The following is a 17,744-nucleotide window of genomic DNA, read 5'->3' as shown; positions in this document are numbered from 1 at the left end:
CTGTGGACCAGGCTGGTTTTGAGCTCACAGAGATTACCTGCCTCTGCCTCCCGAGTGCTGGGATTAAAGGTTTGCGCCACTACACCTGGCAAGTATCTCGATTTTTAAAAAGTGTTCATGGGCCATGATGGATGGGGATAGCTGCTCCTGTAGTTAGTATGCACAGAGAGAAGAGGCTATAAACCACCATTGTAGCTGGGGAGATCTACTCAATACTCTAAAGTTGGCAGTGTGTTCCTCTTAGATCTAACTCTGGCACCTGAAGTGTCAAGAAAACGTTATATTCATGATTAAACCCCCTGGAGCTTTTTCCCTTCTCAATACTGGGATTCTAAGGCAGGTCAAGACTTCTAACACTACACTGATTCCTGATGAATTGGCTTTACTGCTAAGTTCCTCTTTCTCATTTAATCAGCAGTTTTCTTGTTTTGGCATTTCCTGTAGGGTGCTGCTGACTGTTTCATTTCCTACTAGGGTGCTTTCCTCTTCTCAGTGTTTGCATGCCAACTTTCAGAGGAGCTCTGTTACCTCTCGTCCCAGCCCAGCCATCTGGGAACCACACAGGCATTCTTCCTACTCTCCAGCTCCTGGGATTTGCTGTTGTTTAAGGGCATATGCTTGCAAGCACCTTACTATGCTGACTCTTTCTTTCTAAGCCATTGCTTGCTTTTCCTCCTGAGTTCATTTTATGTCTACTGAGTGTCCTTTTTGCCTTTTTGTCTTTTGTTCCTTGTGTGTCCCAGTCAACTTGAGGATGCCCAAATTCACCTAGATACAGTTTCAGTGCCTCAAATGTTCAGCCTTGGAAATGCAGTAGGCATTCACCTTCTGAATAACTTCAGTAAATGTTTTTAAAATGAGACGAGAACCTGAAGACACATTTTCATTCAAGGCATTATCCTGAAGAGTGACAACAGATGGAGATTTGCCAAGGCAGCAGTTACGATGATAACTTAAAAGGGAAAACTTAGATGTGATTTTTCTTTCATGGATGTTGTTTTGAGCTTTCTTTCTTAGTGTAAGATGCATCTTTCTAAGAAACTGAAACACACATGAAGTTCAGACTAACAGATGGCCTTCAGTGTCTCCCTGCCTCCTATTACTATTGACCTGTCCCACTCCAATGGGATTCAGTTTTGTCTGGATTATCTGTTTCACTTACAAAATGTAGTAGGTTCTAGGTTTAAGAGGGGGAAAGACTGTTTTTCCCTATGCAGTATAATCTTGCCTATGAGTTTGTAATGCAGCTTTTTATTATACTGAAGTTTTTTGTTTTGTTTTTCTTGTTTCTTCTGAGCTTTTATCATGAAGGGATGTTGAATTTTGTTAGGGGTATTCGTTTGATGCTCATGTGACTCTGTCCTTAAATCTACTATGTCATAGTTAATGTTTTGAATATGTTGAACTAAACCCCTGAAATAAAAACAAAACTTAGTCATGTGTATGATCTTAATGCATTTTAAAATTCAGTTTGCAACAATTTTTGTGTCTGTGTTGTGTCTTGTCTGGTTTGGTTATCTAGGTAATGGTAGCTTATAGGAAGTTTAACACAGTGTTCCCTCCCTTCCTGGTAATGGAACAAATTTGAGAGCATTGGTGTTCACTTTTCTTGAAACTCTTCGTAAAATTTGGTGGCAAATCCTTTTGATCCTGACATTTTCCTTGTTGGGAGAAGTTGTTACTCCAGTCTCAGTTACTGTTACAGATCTGTTTGACCTGTTTGTGCCTTCTTTATTTAACATTAGTAGCCCAGGACAGAAATTTGCCCATTTCTTCTAAATTTTCAGGGATATAATTTTTCATACTAAATACTAATGATTCTATGGATATCGTTGGAATCTATAGTAGCCTCCCTCTTTTCATCTCTTAATTTTATAAATTTGAGTCTTCTGTTTATAAATAGAAGACTAATAGTTTGTCATCAGCTAATACTTTGTCAGTCTTATTTATTTTTACACAAAAAAACCCAACTCTTTGATTCTTTGGATTGCTCTTTTAAGTGTCCATTTTATTAACTTCAGCTTTTATTTCCATTGTATCTTATTGTCCACTGCTTTGGGGTTTGGTATGTTCTTGTTTTTTTTCTAAGGTCCTAAAGCAATTATTATTAGGTTTGGGTTTTTGTTGTTGTTGTTTTGTACATTTTTTTTCTTTTTCTTTTTTTTTTTTTTTTTTGGTTTTTCGAGACAGGGTTTCTCTGTGGCTTTGGAGCCTGTCCTGGAACTAGCTCTGTAGACCAGGCTGGTCTCGAACTCACAGAGATCCGCCTGCCTCTGCCTCCCGAGTGCTGGGATTAAAGGCGTGCGCCACCATCGCCCGGCTGTTTTGTACATTTTTTAATGTAAGTACTCATAGCTGTAAATTTTCTTCTTAAAACTACCTAAGCTGTATCCCAGATGTTCTGGTAAGTTTTGATTTTATTTTCATTTGATTCCAAGAATTTTAAAATTTCTAATTTCTCATCTTAGAGTATATTTTTACATATACATATTTTAAAATAATTTCTACGATTCTTATTACTATTGTTTTCTTGTTTAATTCTACTCTGATAGGATAAGACATAATTAATTTTAATCCAGTTTTTTTGTATAAGACTTCCTTTGTGGCTAGAATGTGGCATACTTTAGGGGAGGGTACATGAAATGTTGAGGACTTGTGTTCTATAATTTTTGGATAGACTATTCTGTATTTATCTGCTAAATCCAGTTGAGCTATTGTGTAGTTTAGTCCCGAGGCTTCTTTGCTGGATTTTGGTATGGATTTTATTTATTTATAAATATATTGATTTATTTTACATCCCGACTACAAATTTCCACTCCCTCCTCGCCTCCCAGTTCTTACTCCCCACCCCTCCCTGTCCCTCATTCCACTCCTCCTCTTCCATTTCTATTCAGAAAAGGGCAGGCCCCTCATGGATATTCATGAAGTATGGTATATTAAGTTGCAGTAAGACTAAGTAGGTTCCCTTCTCCTCCCGTTAAGGCGGGGCAAGACAACCCAGTGTGAGGGTACCAAAATCTGGCAGAAGAGTCAGAGACAGCCCCTGCTCCCACTGTTAAGAGCTGTCACATATATGCAGAAGGACTAGGTCAGTCCCCTGCAGGCTCCCAGGTTGTCAGTTCAGTCTCTGAACCCCTATGAGCCCAGGTTAGTTGATTCTGTGGGCTTTTGTATAAATGTCCTTGACCTCTCTGGCTCCTACATGGATGGCCTATTTAAATATGAGAATAGGTTATCAAAATCACTCTGTATTATTATTGATTTGGGATCTGTTTTTTTCCATTTAGTTTTTTGGGTTTTGGTTGTTTTACTGTTTTGAGTTTTTTTTTTTTAAGAATTTGATGTAGATTTAGGCAAAATTGAGACAGAGAGAGAGAGAGAGAGAGAGAGAGAGAGAGAGAGAGAGAGAGAGAGAGAGATGCTTTAGAAAAGGACAGTAATTAGGGTATGGTAGTGTAGGCTTGTAACCCCAGCACATGGGAGGTGAAGACAGGAGGGTTCAGAAGCTTAAAAGATCATTTTTGGCTATAGAGGAAGACTGAGACCAGCCTGAGTCTCAAACAAGCAAATAAATGGATTGGAGTATATAACCAAGATACAGGTATAAACTTCTCAAGAGAAATATATCTGCTCCATTGATTTTCAGTGGTTTTATATTTTAGTGGCTTTGGGTTTTCTAACACTGTGTTTTTTTTAGATAATTGGACAGAATCTGAAACAAGTAATTTCAGATCTATAGTATGTCAGGTTTCTTCTGTAAGATGACTTTTCCCGGGAAAATGCAGCTGTGCCCACTAACTTCTGAGTGAAGCGGCTATTGGTGAAGTTGTTTTATGTGGTGCCTACAAACTCAGAAGATTCCAAACATTATTTTTTAGCCAGTATGGAAGCTTTTGAGATTGACTTATACTGAAGCAGTGTCTTCATAACTGAAACAGCCATTTGTAATTAGAGAGGCAAGTGCAAAGGAGGAGGATTTACTGTATAACAACTGGATTTTTAAGAACTTAGATTTCTGTTTCTGGCAAGCTGGACTGAGATAAGGAAAACAATCCTTAAACTAAGATCATTCCTTTTCTGCTAATGCCTTTGAGATGGAAAGAATTGCATTCTGATAGGCTCAGACATCAGGTCAGTGTCTATCTTTCTCAGCAGACTGTGAACTTTTAAACTCTCTGTTTTATATTTAAGCCACAAGTATATGACATAAAATAGATGTTCTATAAATATTTGCTGGGTTTTTTTTTTTTACGTTCTCTAAATCCAGCTGTCTTTCCCCTTGTCAGAATCCAGTAATTAAACCTAAACCTACTTTGAACTGTAATCAACTATCTCAAGAGGAGAAGTTATTTAGCTCCTGTCTTGGTTGGTGGGCTCTAATCCTATCACTACTGCTTTAAATTTATGAGTTATGACTAGTATTTAAAAAATAGAAAAGAATATGAAATGCAGTAAGGCACTATGCACTACATGTAGGTTTTCATTGTAGACATACTGGATTATAATTTCAGAACTGAATATCCTTGCCTCCTACGCATATTCAGAATGTCAAAGCACTCCCAGTGTCTCTCACATGGCAACTCCAAGCCAACCTTTCTTTAAAATATTTGTGCTGCAATGTAATTACTATTATTGTTAGCATTTTTCACACTAGAGATTCACCACTGAGGCCTTGAGCTGGTAAGCAAGGCTTCTACCACCAAAACATACCCCTAGCACTGTATTCGTATATTGTATGATCTTGATCTCCCCAGAATATAAGGTCCTGATAGAGCTCAACCTAGAGTAATTGTTGATTCATCAGTGAGTGAATGGGGATTAGCAAGACCATTTTAATACACATTTTGAAGGGAAATTCAGAAGTTGTTTCTCAGCTCTGACCTGCTAGGTCACTACTCTGCGCCCCTGCAGCAATAGCCTCCACTGCACCATGTTTTTGTTGAAAGAACTGGATGGGAGAGGTCAGCCAGGTTCAGTTACCACCATCACTAACATTGGCCCTGATATCTAATAGACCACTCCTAACCTTTCAAAGAATTCTGGGCAAAGTACTGCCCGCTCAGGAACTCGGCCTCTTTGAAATAGACTGCCTCTGAAACCTCCACCCTGGATTTGGTGGCATGCCTCCTGTTGCAGAGCTTAATAGAACATTATAACCCTTTCCTCTGTGGTCTGGAAATGTCAATTTAGTTTTAAACTAGATTTTCTTTTTTTGAACAGTTGGCCTCTGATGTATCTTTGGGGTGAAGAGAGGATGCTAGCACTGATGGAGATTTGTGCACTTGAAAATTGGATTCTTTTTTGGAAAACTGCTGATACAGTCTCATGTCACCGAATTAAATGACCCTGTTGTTTATACCTGCTGACAGCTTCAGCCTTGGGACCAACTGAAATTAGCTCCTACCACATGGCAGAAAAATGTTTTCGTAAATACACACAAATAAGGAGAGATTTTTGTGCCTAGTAAAAGTTTTGTAGTGTAGATAGACAAATTATGCTACGCTAGTCTGAATAAGTAGAAAATCAAATAGTGATTCTTCTGGTGATTCTTCTAGACTAGTTTTAGAACCCACTTATAGTTGGTGGGATTTTTGTTTATTTGTTTTTTGTTTTGTTTAAGGTAACAGACAAAACCCATTAACATTCAGAAAACATATTGGCTTAAGAAAGTACAAAGATGCGGGGAAGGAATTACAGAGATGGCTTAATGGTTAAAAGCACTGTTGCTCTTCCAGAGGGCCCAAATTTAGTTAGGTTCTGAACCCACACCATCTGTCAGCTCATAACTTTCTGTAAGTACAGACCCAGGTGATCTGATGCCTTGGGCCTCAGGAACAAGTGACACTCCTACATTCAGGCAGAGCAGAGCCTATATCTCTGCTGCCTTATTCTTGGGCACAGTGGTGGGTAACTTTGGAACAACGTGGAGATGAGGCTGCTTTTGTAGTAGGCAGAGTGGGGCTTCCACTCAGGCCAAGAAAGGTTATGATAAGTTTCAAAATAAAAGATCCAGATCTGAGCACACCATCACACTTCCTATTTTATTGTTGATTATGTCACATTTCTATTCTAAATTTAGCTACCTTTCATGTTTCTTTTTCTTTCTTTCTTTCTTTCTTTCTTTCTTTCTTTTTTTGACAAAGATAACTATGCAAACTTTCAAAAGAAAAACTTTACCCAAAATTAACCACCCCCAACTTCTGTTTGGTTTCCTGCAATGTTTAGATGACTCATTCTCTTCCAAGAAATTTTAAAGAAAAGAGATCCAGGCCGTGTGTTGGTGCACAAAGACTGCACTGTAAATCCCTTTTCTCCACTGCCTAGAAACTCCTTTGCTTCTTTATAGAGAAGGGAAAGCTCTGCAGCCCTCATTGTCTTGTTCTTGGCTGGATCAGCTTTGTTGTTCCTAGGAACAAATGTGCTCCTTGTCTTTGGGTGGGGCTGCATGTTAGCCTCCCAGCTCCTTTAACCCCTCTGAAGAGGTCTGCACGGAAGCACTTCCTGATGCCTTGCTTTTCCTGAAGGCATACCGCTGAGGCTTCTGAGATAGAGAACAGGTGGCCTTTTTATCATCTGTGAAAGGAGAGACACTGGCCAATTCCTGCCTGTCTTCTGGGTCAGCGTTACTCTTGTTAGGAGCTTTAATTGTATATTTTAACTGAGCTAGCTACCTAACCCAGCCAGAGGGGAGCGGTAAATCTGATTGCTTCAGCAGCTTGTTCAAATAAACAAGGATAATAGTTCATTGGTTCTCCCGACTAATCAGAATACAAAAGGAAACATCTGCCTGTCTTAATTGCTATTTTATTGGTTAGACTTTCCCTCCTCTCCCCCTCCCTTCCCCTTCCACTGCTGGACTCCTACTAGTTTAGGTCACAGCTAAGCAACATAGCATAGGATTCAGGTCCAATCTCATTTAACCTTTGCCATTTAGACAAGGATGGGGTGAGAAAGACTGGAAGGCTCTGGCAAGGGGAGCTGCTGGAGCTGGGAGGGTCGGCAGTTGATAGTGATACTCATGGTCAACTCTGACCTTGACTCTGAGGCAGATGGTGAGTCATTTTCTCCTCTCTTCACCTACTTGCTCCTCTATTCCTCACCGTGGAAGGGGCTGCAGGGTGAAGTTGTAGATGAGAGGCATTCTTTCTTGTCCATTCTTTCTTGTGGCTTTTCCCAGCATTTGAAGACTGCTTTCTTTCCCAGGTTACTGAATGAAAGAATGGAAAATCTAAAACAGGCAAGATATCCCTGAAGCTTTCATTTTTGCTAGCATCTGGGGCCTTGCAGAGAACTTGTGCATTGCCTTTTAGTCTGATCTGAAGCCAGCCTGTTTGTCTCTAATATGAACATACTGTTAGAAATACATTCGAGCCCCAAAGAAAGAGACCACCATTCCAAATGAAGTCTCTATAAGGCAGAAATTTAATGTTGATCAAGAGTAAACAAGAGAAAGTTTATTTCTGATCAAGCACACAAGGCCAAGAATTATTCTTGATTTTTATTCTAAAGCAAGTGGTGGCTGTCTTTTTCATTGGATAGGGTCCCTCCCACTTCAGTCTTTCACCACTGGCTAGCTTTATAAGAATCAGCACAAAGGAAATAAGAAAGGGGCCTGCCACATAAGATCTAAGAATACAGGGGCGCCTTTGTATGAATCCGTTTTACTAGGTGGGTGATTAAAGCCTTTATATAAAAGTCTTACAAGGTGGAGGAGATTTGAACTCGTTGTTGTAAGCAAAAGTTTTATGTATTTGACAAAAAAAAAGACTAATACTTAATGTTTCTTACAATAAAACATCGTGTAGAACCATAGAATGGTAGAGGTTGGTGTCATAGTAAGCTTCATCTGTCAGTTTGACACAATCCTAGAGTCAGCTGGGAAGAGGAAGCCTCAGTTGAAGAATTACCCCTGTCAGATTGTCTTGTGGCATATCTGTGAGACATTTTTAAATTGCTCATTGACGTAGGAGGGCTTAGCTCACTGTGGGCAGTACCATTTCTAGGCAGGTGGGCCTGGAAGCTAACCAGTAAGCAGCTTTCCTCCGTGGTCCTCTTCAGTTCCTGCTTTAGCTCCTGCCCTGGCTTCCCTCAATAGTGGACATTGGGCTATAGAAGCCAAATTAACCCTTCCTCCCCCTAAGCTAATTTTGATCAATGTTTTATCATAGAATCAGAGAAACCAAACTAGGACATTTGGTAAAGGTCTTAATTTTTAATTAATATTTTAGGTTAGCATATAAAGCAATGAGTTTCATTCTGCCCCCCCCCTTTTGTTTTTTCTGGGTGGCATTGGCTGTCTTAGAACTCACTCTGTAGATCAGACTGGCCTCAAACTCACAGAGAGCCACCTGCCTCTGCCTTCTGAGTGCTGAGATTAAAGGCATGCACCACCACTGCCTGGCTTTTGCTGGCACCTTAACACATATATGTCATTATATTTTGCTCTCACTTGTTTCCCTCCCTCCGAGTTCTTCCTATGTTCCTCTCTCCAGCTGTTTCCCTTTCTTCCTCCAGTTGACACCAACTTCTGCTTTCTTATTACATGTATTCCATTACTCTATTTCCCAGCTCTCTTAAAATATTTTCCTCCCCTTTCATAATATTCTTTCTAGTTTCATGGCCTGCACAGGCAATTTTAAACCAGGATTCTTTGTGAGAAAACACTGTGTATTTACTTTTCTGAGTCTGACTTATTTCACTTCATGTAGTTTCCAGTTACATTCATTTTCTTTCAAAAGTCATGACTTCACTTTTTTTTATGACTATATAAATTTTCTTGTGTATATGCATATTTTATTTCCCTATTCATGTGTTGATGGATATCTAGGATAGTTCCATTTTCTGTCTATTATAAATAGTGCAACAATAAGCATGTATATACATATGTCTCTGGTACGTTTACTCATAGTCCTTCAAGTATATTCCCAAGATTGGTATAGCTGGGCCATTGAGCTCTGTTTTAGTTTTTGAGAACCCAGCATTTGCTGTTACTGTTATCTTATGACACCATTCTTATTGGAGTGTGATGAAATCTAAAAGCAATTTAATTTGCATTTCTCTGATGGCTAAAAATCTTGAATATTTTTTTAAATACTTACTGGCCACTTGAATTTCTTCCTTTAGGAAATATCTGTTCAGTTCACTAGCCCATTTATTGGTTAGATGATTTGGGCTTTGGGGTGTGTTAAATAGGCACCTGAGGCATTTGTCTTGGGTTTGAAACGGAACATCACTTATATGGGTGTTTAATTTTTTAAGGTATTTGTGGATTCTAGATAACCAGATGCATACTTGGAAAAGACTTTTCTCCCATTCTGTAGGCTCTCTTTACTCTGGTGGTTGATTCCTTTGCTATACAAAATGCTTTTTTAATTTGATGTAATCCACTTTCTCAGTTTTTTTTTTTTTTCGAGACAGTGTTTCTCTGTAGCTTTTGGTTCCTATCCTGGAACTAGCTCTTGTAGACCAGGCTGGCTTTGAACTCACAGAGATCCGCCTGCCTCTGCCTCCCGAGTGCTGGGATTAAATGCGTGCACCACCACCGCCTTAAAAACTTTCTCAGCCTAGGCAGTTTGGATGCTCACCTTAGGAGACCTGGATAGAGGTGGGCGGTCCTGGGGCTTCCCACAGGTCAGGGAACCCTGATTGCTCTACGAGCAGATGAGGGAGGGGGACTTGATGGGGGAGGGAGAGGGAAATGGGAGGCGGTGGCCGGGAGGAGGCAGAAATCCTTAATAAATAAATAAATTTAAAAAAAATAAAAAAAATAACAACCAATTTAAAAATAGAAAGAAAAAGACACTTCAAATTTAATAATACCATACCAATAACTCAGCAAATATCAATAATAAACACATATTTTGCAAACAAAAAAAAAACTTTCTCAGTTTTTAAGATTATTTCCTGTACCAGTGGAGTTCTTTTCAGAAAGTCCTTGCAAATGCTATATCTTAAAATATCTTCCCTAAAAAAAATAAAAAAATCTTCCCTGTGTTTTTCTCCAGTTGTTTTTAAGTTCCAGATCTTATAGTAAGAAAGACTTTCATTTTACAGAAGAGAAATTAAGCCCGGAGCAGATAAATTATAGCAAGTGCTGTGGTTTGAATATGAAATGTTCTTCATAGGCTCATGAGTTTGTCCCCCAGATGATGGGAAGATTTGGGAAAGTTATGGAGCCTTTAGGAGTTGGAAGTTTCCTGGAAGAAGTGGGTCATGGGTATCAGACCTTCAAGTTTTATAACCCATCTTCACAGACTGATCATTCTCTGCTTCCTGACTTGTCAGCTTCTCCATTCCTGCTACCATGCCTTCCCCACCAAGATGGAATGTATCCTCTTGAACTATAAGCCACAATAAACCATGCCTTCCTTAAATTGCTTCTTGAGAGGTATTTTGTCAAAACAGTAACATAACAAATATATCAGATGATAGGAAAGCTAAAACTAGCAGCAACTTTTATATTTGCTAATTTTAGGGTCCTTCCAGCTTGTTTTTAAAATTATCAAGTACAAAACATATAGCTATTCATGATAGAAGTCACACCTGTGTTATATTCCATAATGAATACCCTAATAGGAAAAAGAAGAGCAAAGACCGCCTCAATAGTGAAGTGGTAAAACAGTTTTAAAATGTTCAGGCTTAGGATGGCAAGATAATTAAGTGGATAAAGACACTTGCTAACAAACCTGGCAACCCGAGCTTGATGCCCAGAAACTCCATGTTGGAGATAGCTGACTCATGCAAGACTTCTCTGTCCCCAGTGTGCCCTGCGGTGGGGTGTGGGGACATGTGTATGCACACAGTACACACACCTTGAAAGAAGCAGTATGAATGAAAGGACTCATCCCCTGCCCAGAAAATGAGCTATGGAGAGTGTCATGTAGGGGTTGGAGATCCAGCCCAGCGGTAGAGTCCTGGCCTGGCATTCATGAGACCTCAGGTTCAATTCTCAGTATGAATAAGTAAAAATTTAGAAGTGTGCTTGAGTGTTGTAGTTATCTGAAGGACAGTACCTTGGCGGTACCAATTGTTTTTATTCTCTGCCTTCTTAGGCTTGACTTCTAACATTCAGAATAGAAGACACATTTCTTTCCTGCTTCCTCATTCTTTTGTTCCTACTATTCTGTGTGGTTAGATGCCATCCTACGGTGGGCAGCAGCAAGTATCAGAGAGCTACTGCTGCTCAGAATTAGCCAGTAAGACACTCCTCAACATATATTATAGAGTCAGATAGTATTAACTAAATGTTGCAAGAAGTCGTTGTTGAAGAACTACTGCCTTGGGAATTTGGGAAAGAAATGAAGCAAGTAAGAATTGGATGACCCTTAACATGTGTGCCAGGAAAAACAAATGCACTCAATTTTAGGTGGTTTTTCCTTCTATGGAGAAGGAATGTGCAAGCCAATCCTGTGGATCCTAGCTTGCTGCGGTTTGTGTGCTGTCAGGTTAGAAGTACAGTATCTTCCTGCTTGGAGTTTTCTATTGACTTTAAGGTCTTTTGGACTCCCTGAATATTTATATCCTTTTCTTTGTCTCATCATAGTATACATCTTAATTTCCTTAGTAATCCAATGGAGTGTTTGCCTGCAAATATCTGAGAAAGCATTGTCTACCTAACCACAATTGCTAGGTAGGATGTGGCTCTCAGGCCTCCTTTTGGGACCAATTGAAAAGTCAAAGGCTATAACCCATTTTCCCTCTACATGATTACCTTTACTGGGCTATAGAAAGGGCTCGTTTCATTTCATTAAAACTCTTTGAGTAATCTGACCATAATTGGTTATCTTATTTGCTAGGTTAAATAATGGGCTGTAATTGAGTCTGTGTCATTTGCAGAGGCTGTGCTGCTCTTGCCTTTGCTGCACCTCCCATCTCCTTCTGTTTTTCAATTAACCTTCCTTCCTCTTTTCTTTACAGAGTAAAGAAGTTGGCCAGCAACTCCAAGATGATTTGATGAAGGTCCTGAACGAGCTTTATTCGGTAAATCAGATCGGCCGCCTGGCTTTGTAATCATAGAGAGAAGCAGCATTTGAGAGTTTGCAGCCATAATCATGTCAACAACAGAACTCAGTTGAGGCTGAGGACAGTGCACATTCCCTATTGGGGGTGACCCCACCCATATATTTTTCCACACTCAATTTTTTTCTAAACCAAATGAGCCAAAAATATTTTTTCCAGTTGTGCAATCTTATTGTGACTTCATCTGGGGCACCACTGAAAGAGAGCAGTGAAGGGCTAGGTTACCAGCACAGCTGTCACCATTACCAACAAGCTAGGAACCCCAAACTTCATGCAAAGAATGTAGCCTACATTGCACTACTTCTTGTTGGAAAACATATATAGTCTTAAGTTATGCATCAGATCTTATATTCATTGTGGTTTGAGTTAGAGCAGATTCTGTAAAGGGAAGCACAGATTCCTAACGTCTGCAATGTGAAGTACCATTTCAGGCCAAGAGAGTGTTGCAAAAACACAACAGAGAGGTAAGCTATGGACTTGGAAGAAACAGCGAGTCTACTTCAAACTCTCTCAGACTGCAGTCTCATAGGCAGATATATGCCATGTTCCCCAGAAAGGCTGGTGGTTATTTTGTCTCAGTTATGTTTTATTAGTTATATTGAAAACATGCACCCACCAAGGAAGTTCCTGTTGTCATAGAAGGAATGCTTCAGTTGTACAACTTGAAGCTTTTATAGACCCTTTCCAAAGTTTGATTGTCTCAACACTGCGTCTAATTTTCCAGAGTTGCCCTACTCTTTTGGAAGGTGAAAATGATTTTCTGTATTTGCTTCTGCCTCACTCCCTCTTACCCCTTCCTTGCTTCACCCCCTTCCTTCACAGGATGGGCAGGCAGTGGTAACGTGCGTCACAAGCATTTGAGATCAGAGAATTCCACATTCTTGTTCCAGAAGCCTAGGTGTGGCCATTATGTCATGGCAACTGTTGGTAAATAGAACAGAGTGGTCATCTAATTTGCCTCCAGTGATGCTCCAATTGTTTGGAATTTCTGCTCTGTGACTCTTATACTCTGAAGCCAAATAATAGCTGCTACCTTTTGTACCCCAAGTTTTCATTTCTCTCAAATGAAGTTAATACTTTTTAAAAATAGAACATTGTAAGCCATTTTCAAACTGAATGAGTTTCCTGAACCTTATCTTTTCATTGCTTTACTTCTCTTTATTTTAGAGCATCTCAAAGGTACCAAGAAGAGCTGAGACTTGCTTCCCTAGGATAAGTGACACGTTATTATAGGACTCCTTTTCCTTTCCCAATACAAAGCTTCTTGGGCCTTTGCTATTTGCTGCTGTTGCTCAGGAGTCAAGCAGCAAACCTCAGACCAGCTCAGACCCAGCATACTACGTTTGCAGTGAGGCAGTGGAGGAAAAACTAACTTAGTTTACCCGGTGTTGTAGATCACTTCATAAGCTTTGATTTAAAAAGCAAGTCATAGTGTATAAATTGTGCTGGAATGAGGAAGAAAACTGTGGAGCTTGCTGGTTTGTCTGATAAAGGACAAGCTGGGAGACCTTACCCCACTCCCTACTTACTTATTTTTAAAAGATGTTTTGTGTGTGCATAAGGGACCGTTCTTGGAAGTTGATTCTCTTCTGCCACCTTGTGGGATATGGGCATCAAACTCAGGTCATTAGGCCTCTACCTAGTCAGTTAAGACTTCTACGATTAGGGGGCTGGAGAGATGGCTCAGTGGTTAAGAGCATTGCCTGCTCTTCCAAAGGTCCTGAGTTCAATTCTCGGCAACCACATGGTGGCTCACAACCATCTGTAATGAGGTCTGGTACCCTCTTCTGGCCTGCAGGCATACTCACAGACAGAATATTGTATACATAATAAATAAATATTAAAAAAAAGACTTCTACGATTAGTCTGCAGATCAATATTGGCTAGTTGCTTTTGTGACCACCATGTGCCTTCAGTTAATACAGAGCATAAGGCCTTCTCATTGGCATTCTCATGCAGATTTGGTGAGTGTGCTCGCCCCTGCTTTGCCATGAATTGATATACTTGTCATTTGTCTAAGTCCCAAATAGGACTTAGATATTTACCTCTAAATAAAAAGAGAAAAATAGAAGAGGACACCAAGAAGTTCCAGAGAGGGCCAAACAGTCTGGTACAGTGAGTCTTAAGCAGAGTGATTGCCTCTCCCCCACCCCCACAAAATGGAATGTGTGGTGATGTCTGCTGATATTTTCAGTTGTCACATCTGAAGGGTTGATAGCCTAGTAACATCTAAAAAGTAGGGGTCAAATATATTGCTAGCATCCTGCAATGCACAAAACAGTTTACCACAATAATTATCCAGCTCCAAATGTCAATAGTATCAAGACTGAGAAACCTGGGCGTGCTGGCTATATATAGACCACTATCTTAAACCCCCAAGGTTCTCTCCTGTCCAGACTATGAGCTGCATACATGTAGAGGGATACCGCCCACTGCAAAAGTCAGCATGATGAAGAGAGTTGATGTGAAGTTTGTGGGTTTTCCATCCTACTCTTGCCCAGAAGCAGCAGCAAACACCATATTCTGATACCTGCATGCCATGTGGCTGTCAGTGATCAAGGAATTCATACTTCCAAAATATCAAACTATAGTTAAGAGTCAAGTGAGTTTGAAGATTCTGTACAGGTCACTAGAAAAGTTGCAGGATGGAATTAAGAATTGTTGCTTATGTAGGGTAAGATTAGTTTAGGGCTGATCTGAAAAAAGGCCTGAGATTAGGGTGACTGTCCATCCCTTTTTGCTTGTTAGCCTCGTGCTCATAAGAGAGAGCCAGATGTAGTCAGACAACTATCATTCAGCACTTGAGAAGCAGAGGCAGGTGGATCTGTTGAGTTCGAGGTTAACCTGATCTACACAGTGAGTTCCAGGCCAGCCAGAGCTACACAGTTTCCTGGGACATATTTTTAGTGCTGAATTGGTAGTCTTGAGGAAAGCAGGATGTTAGTCACCCTGCATGAGATAGCGGTTTCCTCAAGTAGGAAGTTGATACTACTGCATGCTGGCTTTGGAAAGCTATTTGCTTTACATAAACTTTTTAGGTGTTAGGAAAAGAACAGGGAGAGTTTCTTCCAAGAGCATTTCCCTTATTTGCTCTATATAAGAAAGCTCTCTGCTTTCACTGATCCTGTCAACAACAGAAATTTATTTGTGACTCATGTGTCACTGGAAAAGAGATCCAGGTATTAAGAAACCCTCTCTTTTTCTCAGTGCTCTTCTTGCAGCTGCCCTAACACCCCTGAATACTCATCTGAGGGGACCAGTTGCTCAAAGGTTGATAATCTAAGTGCTTTCAAACCTTGTTGGCCCAAGGGGCAGAGCCCAGGTAGTTCTAAATAAAGATGCCTCTGAACCAGAGATTAAGAACCCCACCAAGTAGCCAGCTGCTTCCCTGCACCTTCCTCTTCTGTTTGAAGGGGCTTTGATTTCCCTGACTTAGCATTTGGTGCCAGGGGGAGTTTTCCCACAGCTGTTCTTCAGAGAGCAGTCCCAGTGATTCTTGTGCATATGTATGCCTGTCCATTATCCTCCTCTCCATCACAGTGAGCTGGCTGGCTTGTAAGCCCTGGTAAAATGGTTTTCATTTTCTTTCTGATGTTGTAGGAATGCCTTTGAAGTCAGAGCTCAGTGTTTCCCAAAGAACTCTGGGATTGTCTGCCTCAACTGTACAGAGAGGCTGTGTCTGGAAAATCCCTTGAAGGCCCCACAGGAAAGAGTGTATATGGAGGCAGGGAAGCCATATGGATTGGCTATGAAGAGCCAAGGAAATGCTAATGAGGGGAGGGGGAGGAGAAGAGAAGAGATAGCTGGACTGTCTTTACTCCAGAGGTGTTAGGCTTCTGTACTATCCCTGAATCCCTGAGTATGTCTCCTTGACTTGGTGCAGCAGCTGGTTGAAGAGCTGCTTTAAATTGAAAGTCAGCACCTGTTCCCTTGAAACATTGTCAGCTAGTAGTCCCCAGATACTGTTTGTCTGTTTGACCCTATCATTAGGCTCTAGGGACACAAAGACAGGAGAGAGTGCTAAATTCAAGGCGTTTCATTTTCATGTTGGGGGAGAGAGGAAGCAGCAAGCAAAATGAGGTAATTCCTTTACATATCTGGAGGGGAGGTCAAGCTCCTTGGAGAAGTACAAGAATTAAATCTTAATTGCCAGTTGCCAGGAACTCTTCAGTTTTTCACCCTATATTCTCCCTAACTCCCTTCACTGACTGAACACTTAGTTTATGGTGCTGTATCTTTTCCATTCTCATTCATCTCTCTGGAGCTCTTATTGATAAACTTTTCAGCCCTTTTTTTTCTCTCTAATACTGTGTTTCCTGCAAATTGCCTATCTTGATCTTGCTTATCCTAGAAAACATTAGGAATTTGTGTGTGTGTGTGTGTGTGTGTGTGTGTGTGTGTGTGTGTGTGTGTGTGTGTGTGTGTGGTGGGGGGGGGTGCTTTAGAGGCAGAGTTTCTCTATGTAGCCCTGGCTGTTCAGGAACTCTCTCTGTAGACCAGGCTTGAGGCCAGGGATCCACTGCCTCTGCCTACCTAATGCTGAGACTAAAGGCATATGCCATCACACTTGGCTGCCAGCTCGTATTTTAAAGTAAGGCATTTTATATGACATTTCCCAACTATGGAAGAGAAAGCAAAGAAAAAAGTCATGCTATCTTTGAGAATTCAGTTTCTTAGCTTGGATAATGTTTTATTTTCTTTCAATGAGAGGTTTCTTTACATTCTTTGAGGGCAAAGAACAATATAAGCTGTTGTTTTATTCATTGTTATCTAGTACGAGAATTCTTTGAGTGTTCTGATCTCTCATGTCCATTTGCCATATTTCCTCCTTATCCTGTACTTCATAAAATAAAAATTCACTATTTTAAAAATTACTTTTAACACTGGGCATTGGTGGTGCATGCATTTAATCCCGGCACTTGGAAGGCAGAAGAAGGTGGATTTCTGTGAGTTTGAGGCCAGCCTGGTCTGCAAAATGAATTCCAGGACAGCCAGGGCTACACAGAGTTTCTTTCTCAAAACCACCCACCACCAACACACACAAAAACTACTGTTATAATGCTTTACTCTAGTGATTAAATTCCTTAATTACATTCAAGTGAAAAAAGGAAAAAGAGCTCCTCATCTGTCCTTCCTCAGCCAGGAAAGCAGATGCCTTTCTTACCTCCTAACAGGAAAAGTCGTGATCTAGTCAGATCCTTCCTAGAAAAGCCTCTTTAATTCCATTGGTTGTTGGTATTCAGAGTATAGGCAGAGTAGAGCTTCCAGGAAATGTCAGTTCGGAGTAAGGTGAATATTTAAATTACTCTGTATCTAAAATGAGACATAATTGAGACTGCATTGCACCTCTTTGTTATTCCTTATTGCATCTCCATGTGATCCTAAGTACATCCACAAGGTCCTATCTTTCCCCAGCCTCAGCACCACTGACATTCTAAAACAGACACTTTATGGACTCTCAATGTATCCTGTCTCTAGCTACTAGCAACCTCTAAGTTTCTAAAGTCAAAAATATTTCCAGACATTGCCAGTTGTTCTCTGGGGTCTATGCAGCCCCTAACTGAGGCACTGCTCTCAGTTGAGCAGTTCTCCCTTTGGAATTTCCTCAGCTGTCCTTTGTCTTGCCTCCCAGCTAGTTCAGCTTCATTTCTATGCAGAAGGCTGTCACTTAGTAGGTAAAGTGTGGACTTTGGAGTTAGACAGACCTAGGTTTGAATTCTGACTCT

The 17,744-nt window shown here is 40.4% G+C and overlaps 1 protein-coding gene across 7 annotated transcripts in view; it reads left to right on the top strand.

Moving 5' to 3' along the window:
- The window catches only part of Srgap2 (SLIT-ROBO Rho GTPase activating protein 2), a 218,821-nt gene that overhangs the window by 133,835 nt on the left and 67,242 nt on the right, over positions 1–17,744 (top strand). For all 7 annotated transcript variants that reach the window (XM_075987879.1, XM_075987877.1, XM_075987878.1 and 4 more), the window contains exon 5: positions 11,917–11,979. In XM_075987879.1, coding sequence (XP_075843994.1) covers positions 11,917–11,979 — 63 coding nt within the window. The remainder of the gene's footprint in view (positions 1–11,916; positions 11,980–17,744) is intronic.

This window comes from Microtus pennsylvanicus, chromosome 10 (genome assembly GCF_037038515.1).
Source record: "Microtus pennsylvanicus isolate mMicPen1 chromosome 10, mMicPen1.hap1, whole genome shotgun sequence".
Classification (NCBI taxonomy): domain Eukaryota; kingdom Metazoa; phylum Chordata; class Mammalia; order Rodentia; family Cricetidae; genus Microtus; species Microtus pennsylvanicus.
The sequence above is the reverse complement of the archived record's forward strand: the minus strand, read 5'-3'. Positions and strand labels throughout refer to the sequence as shown.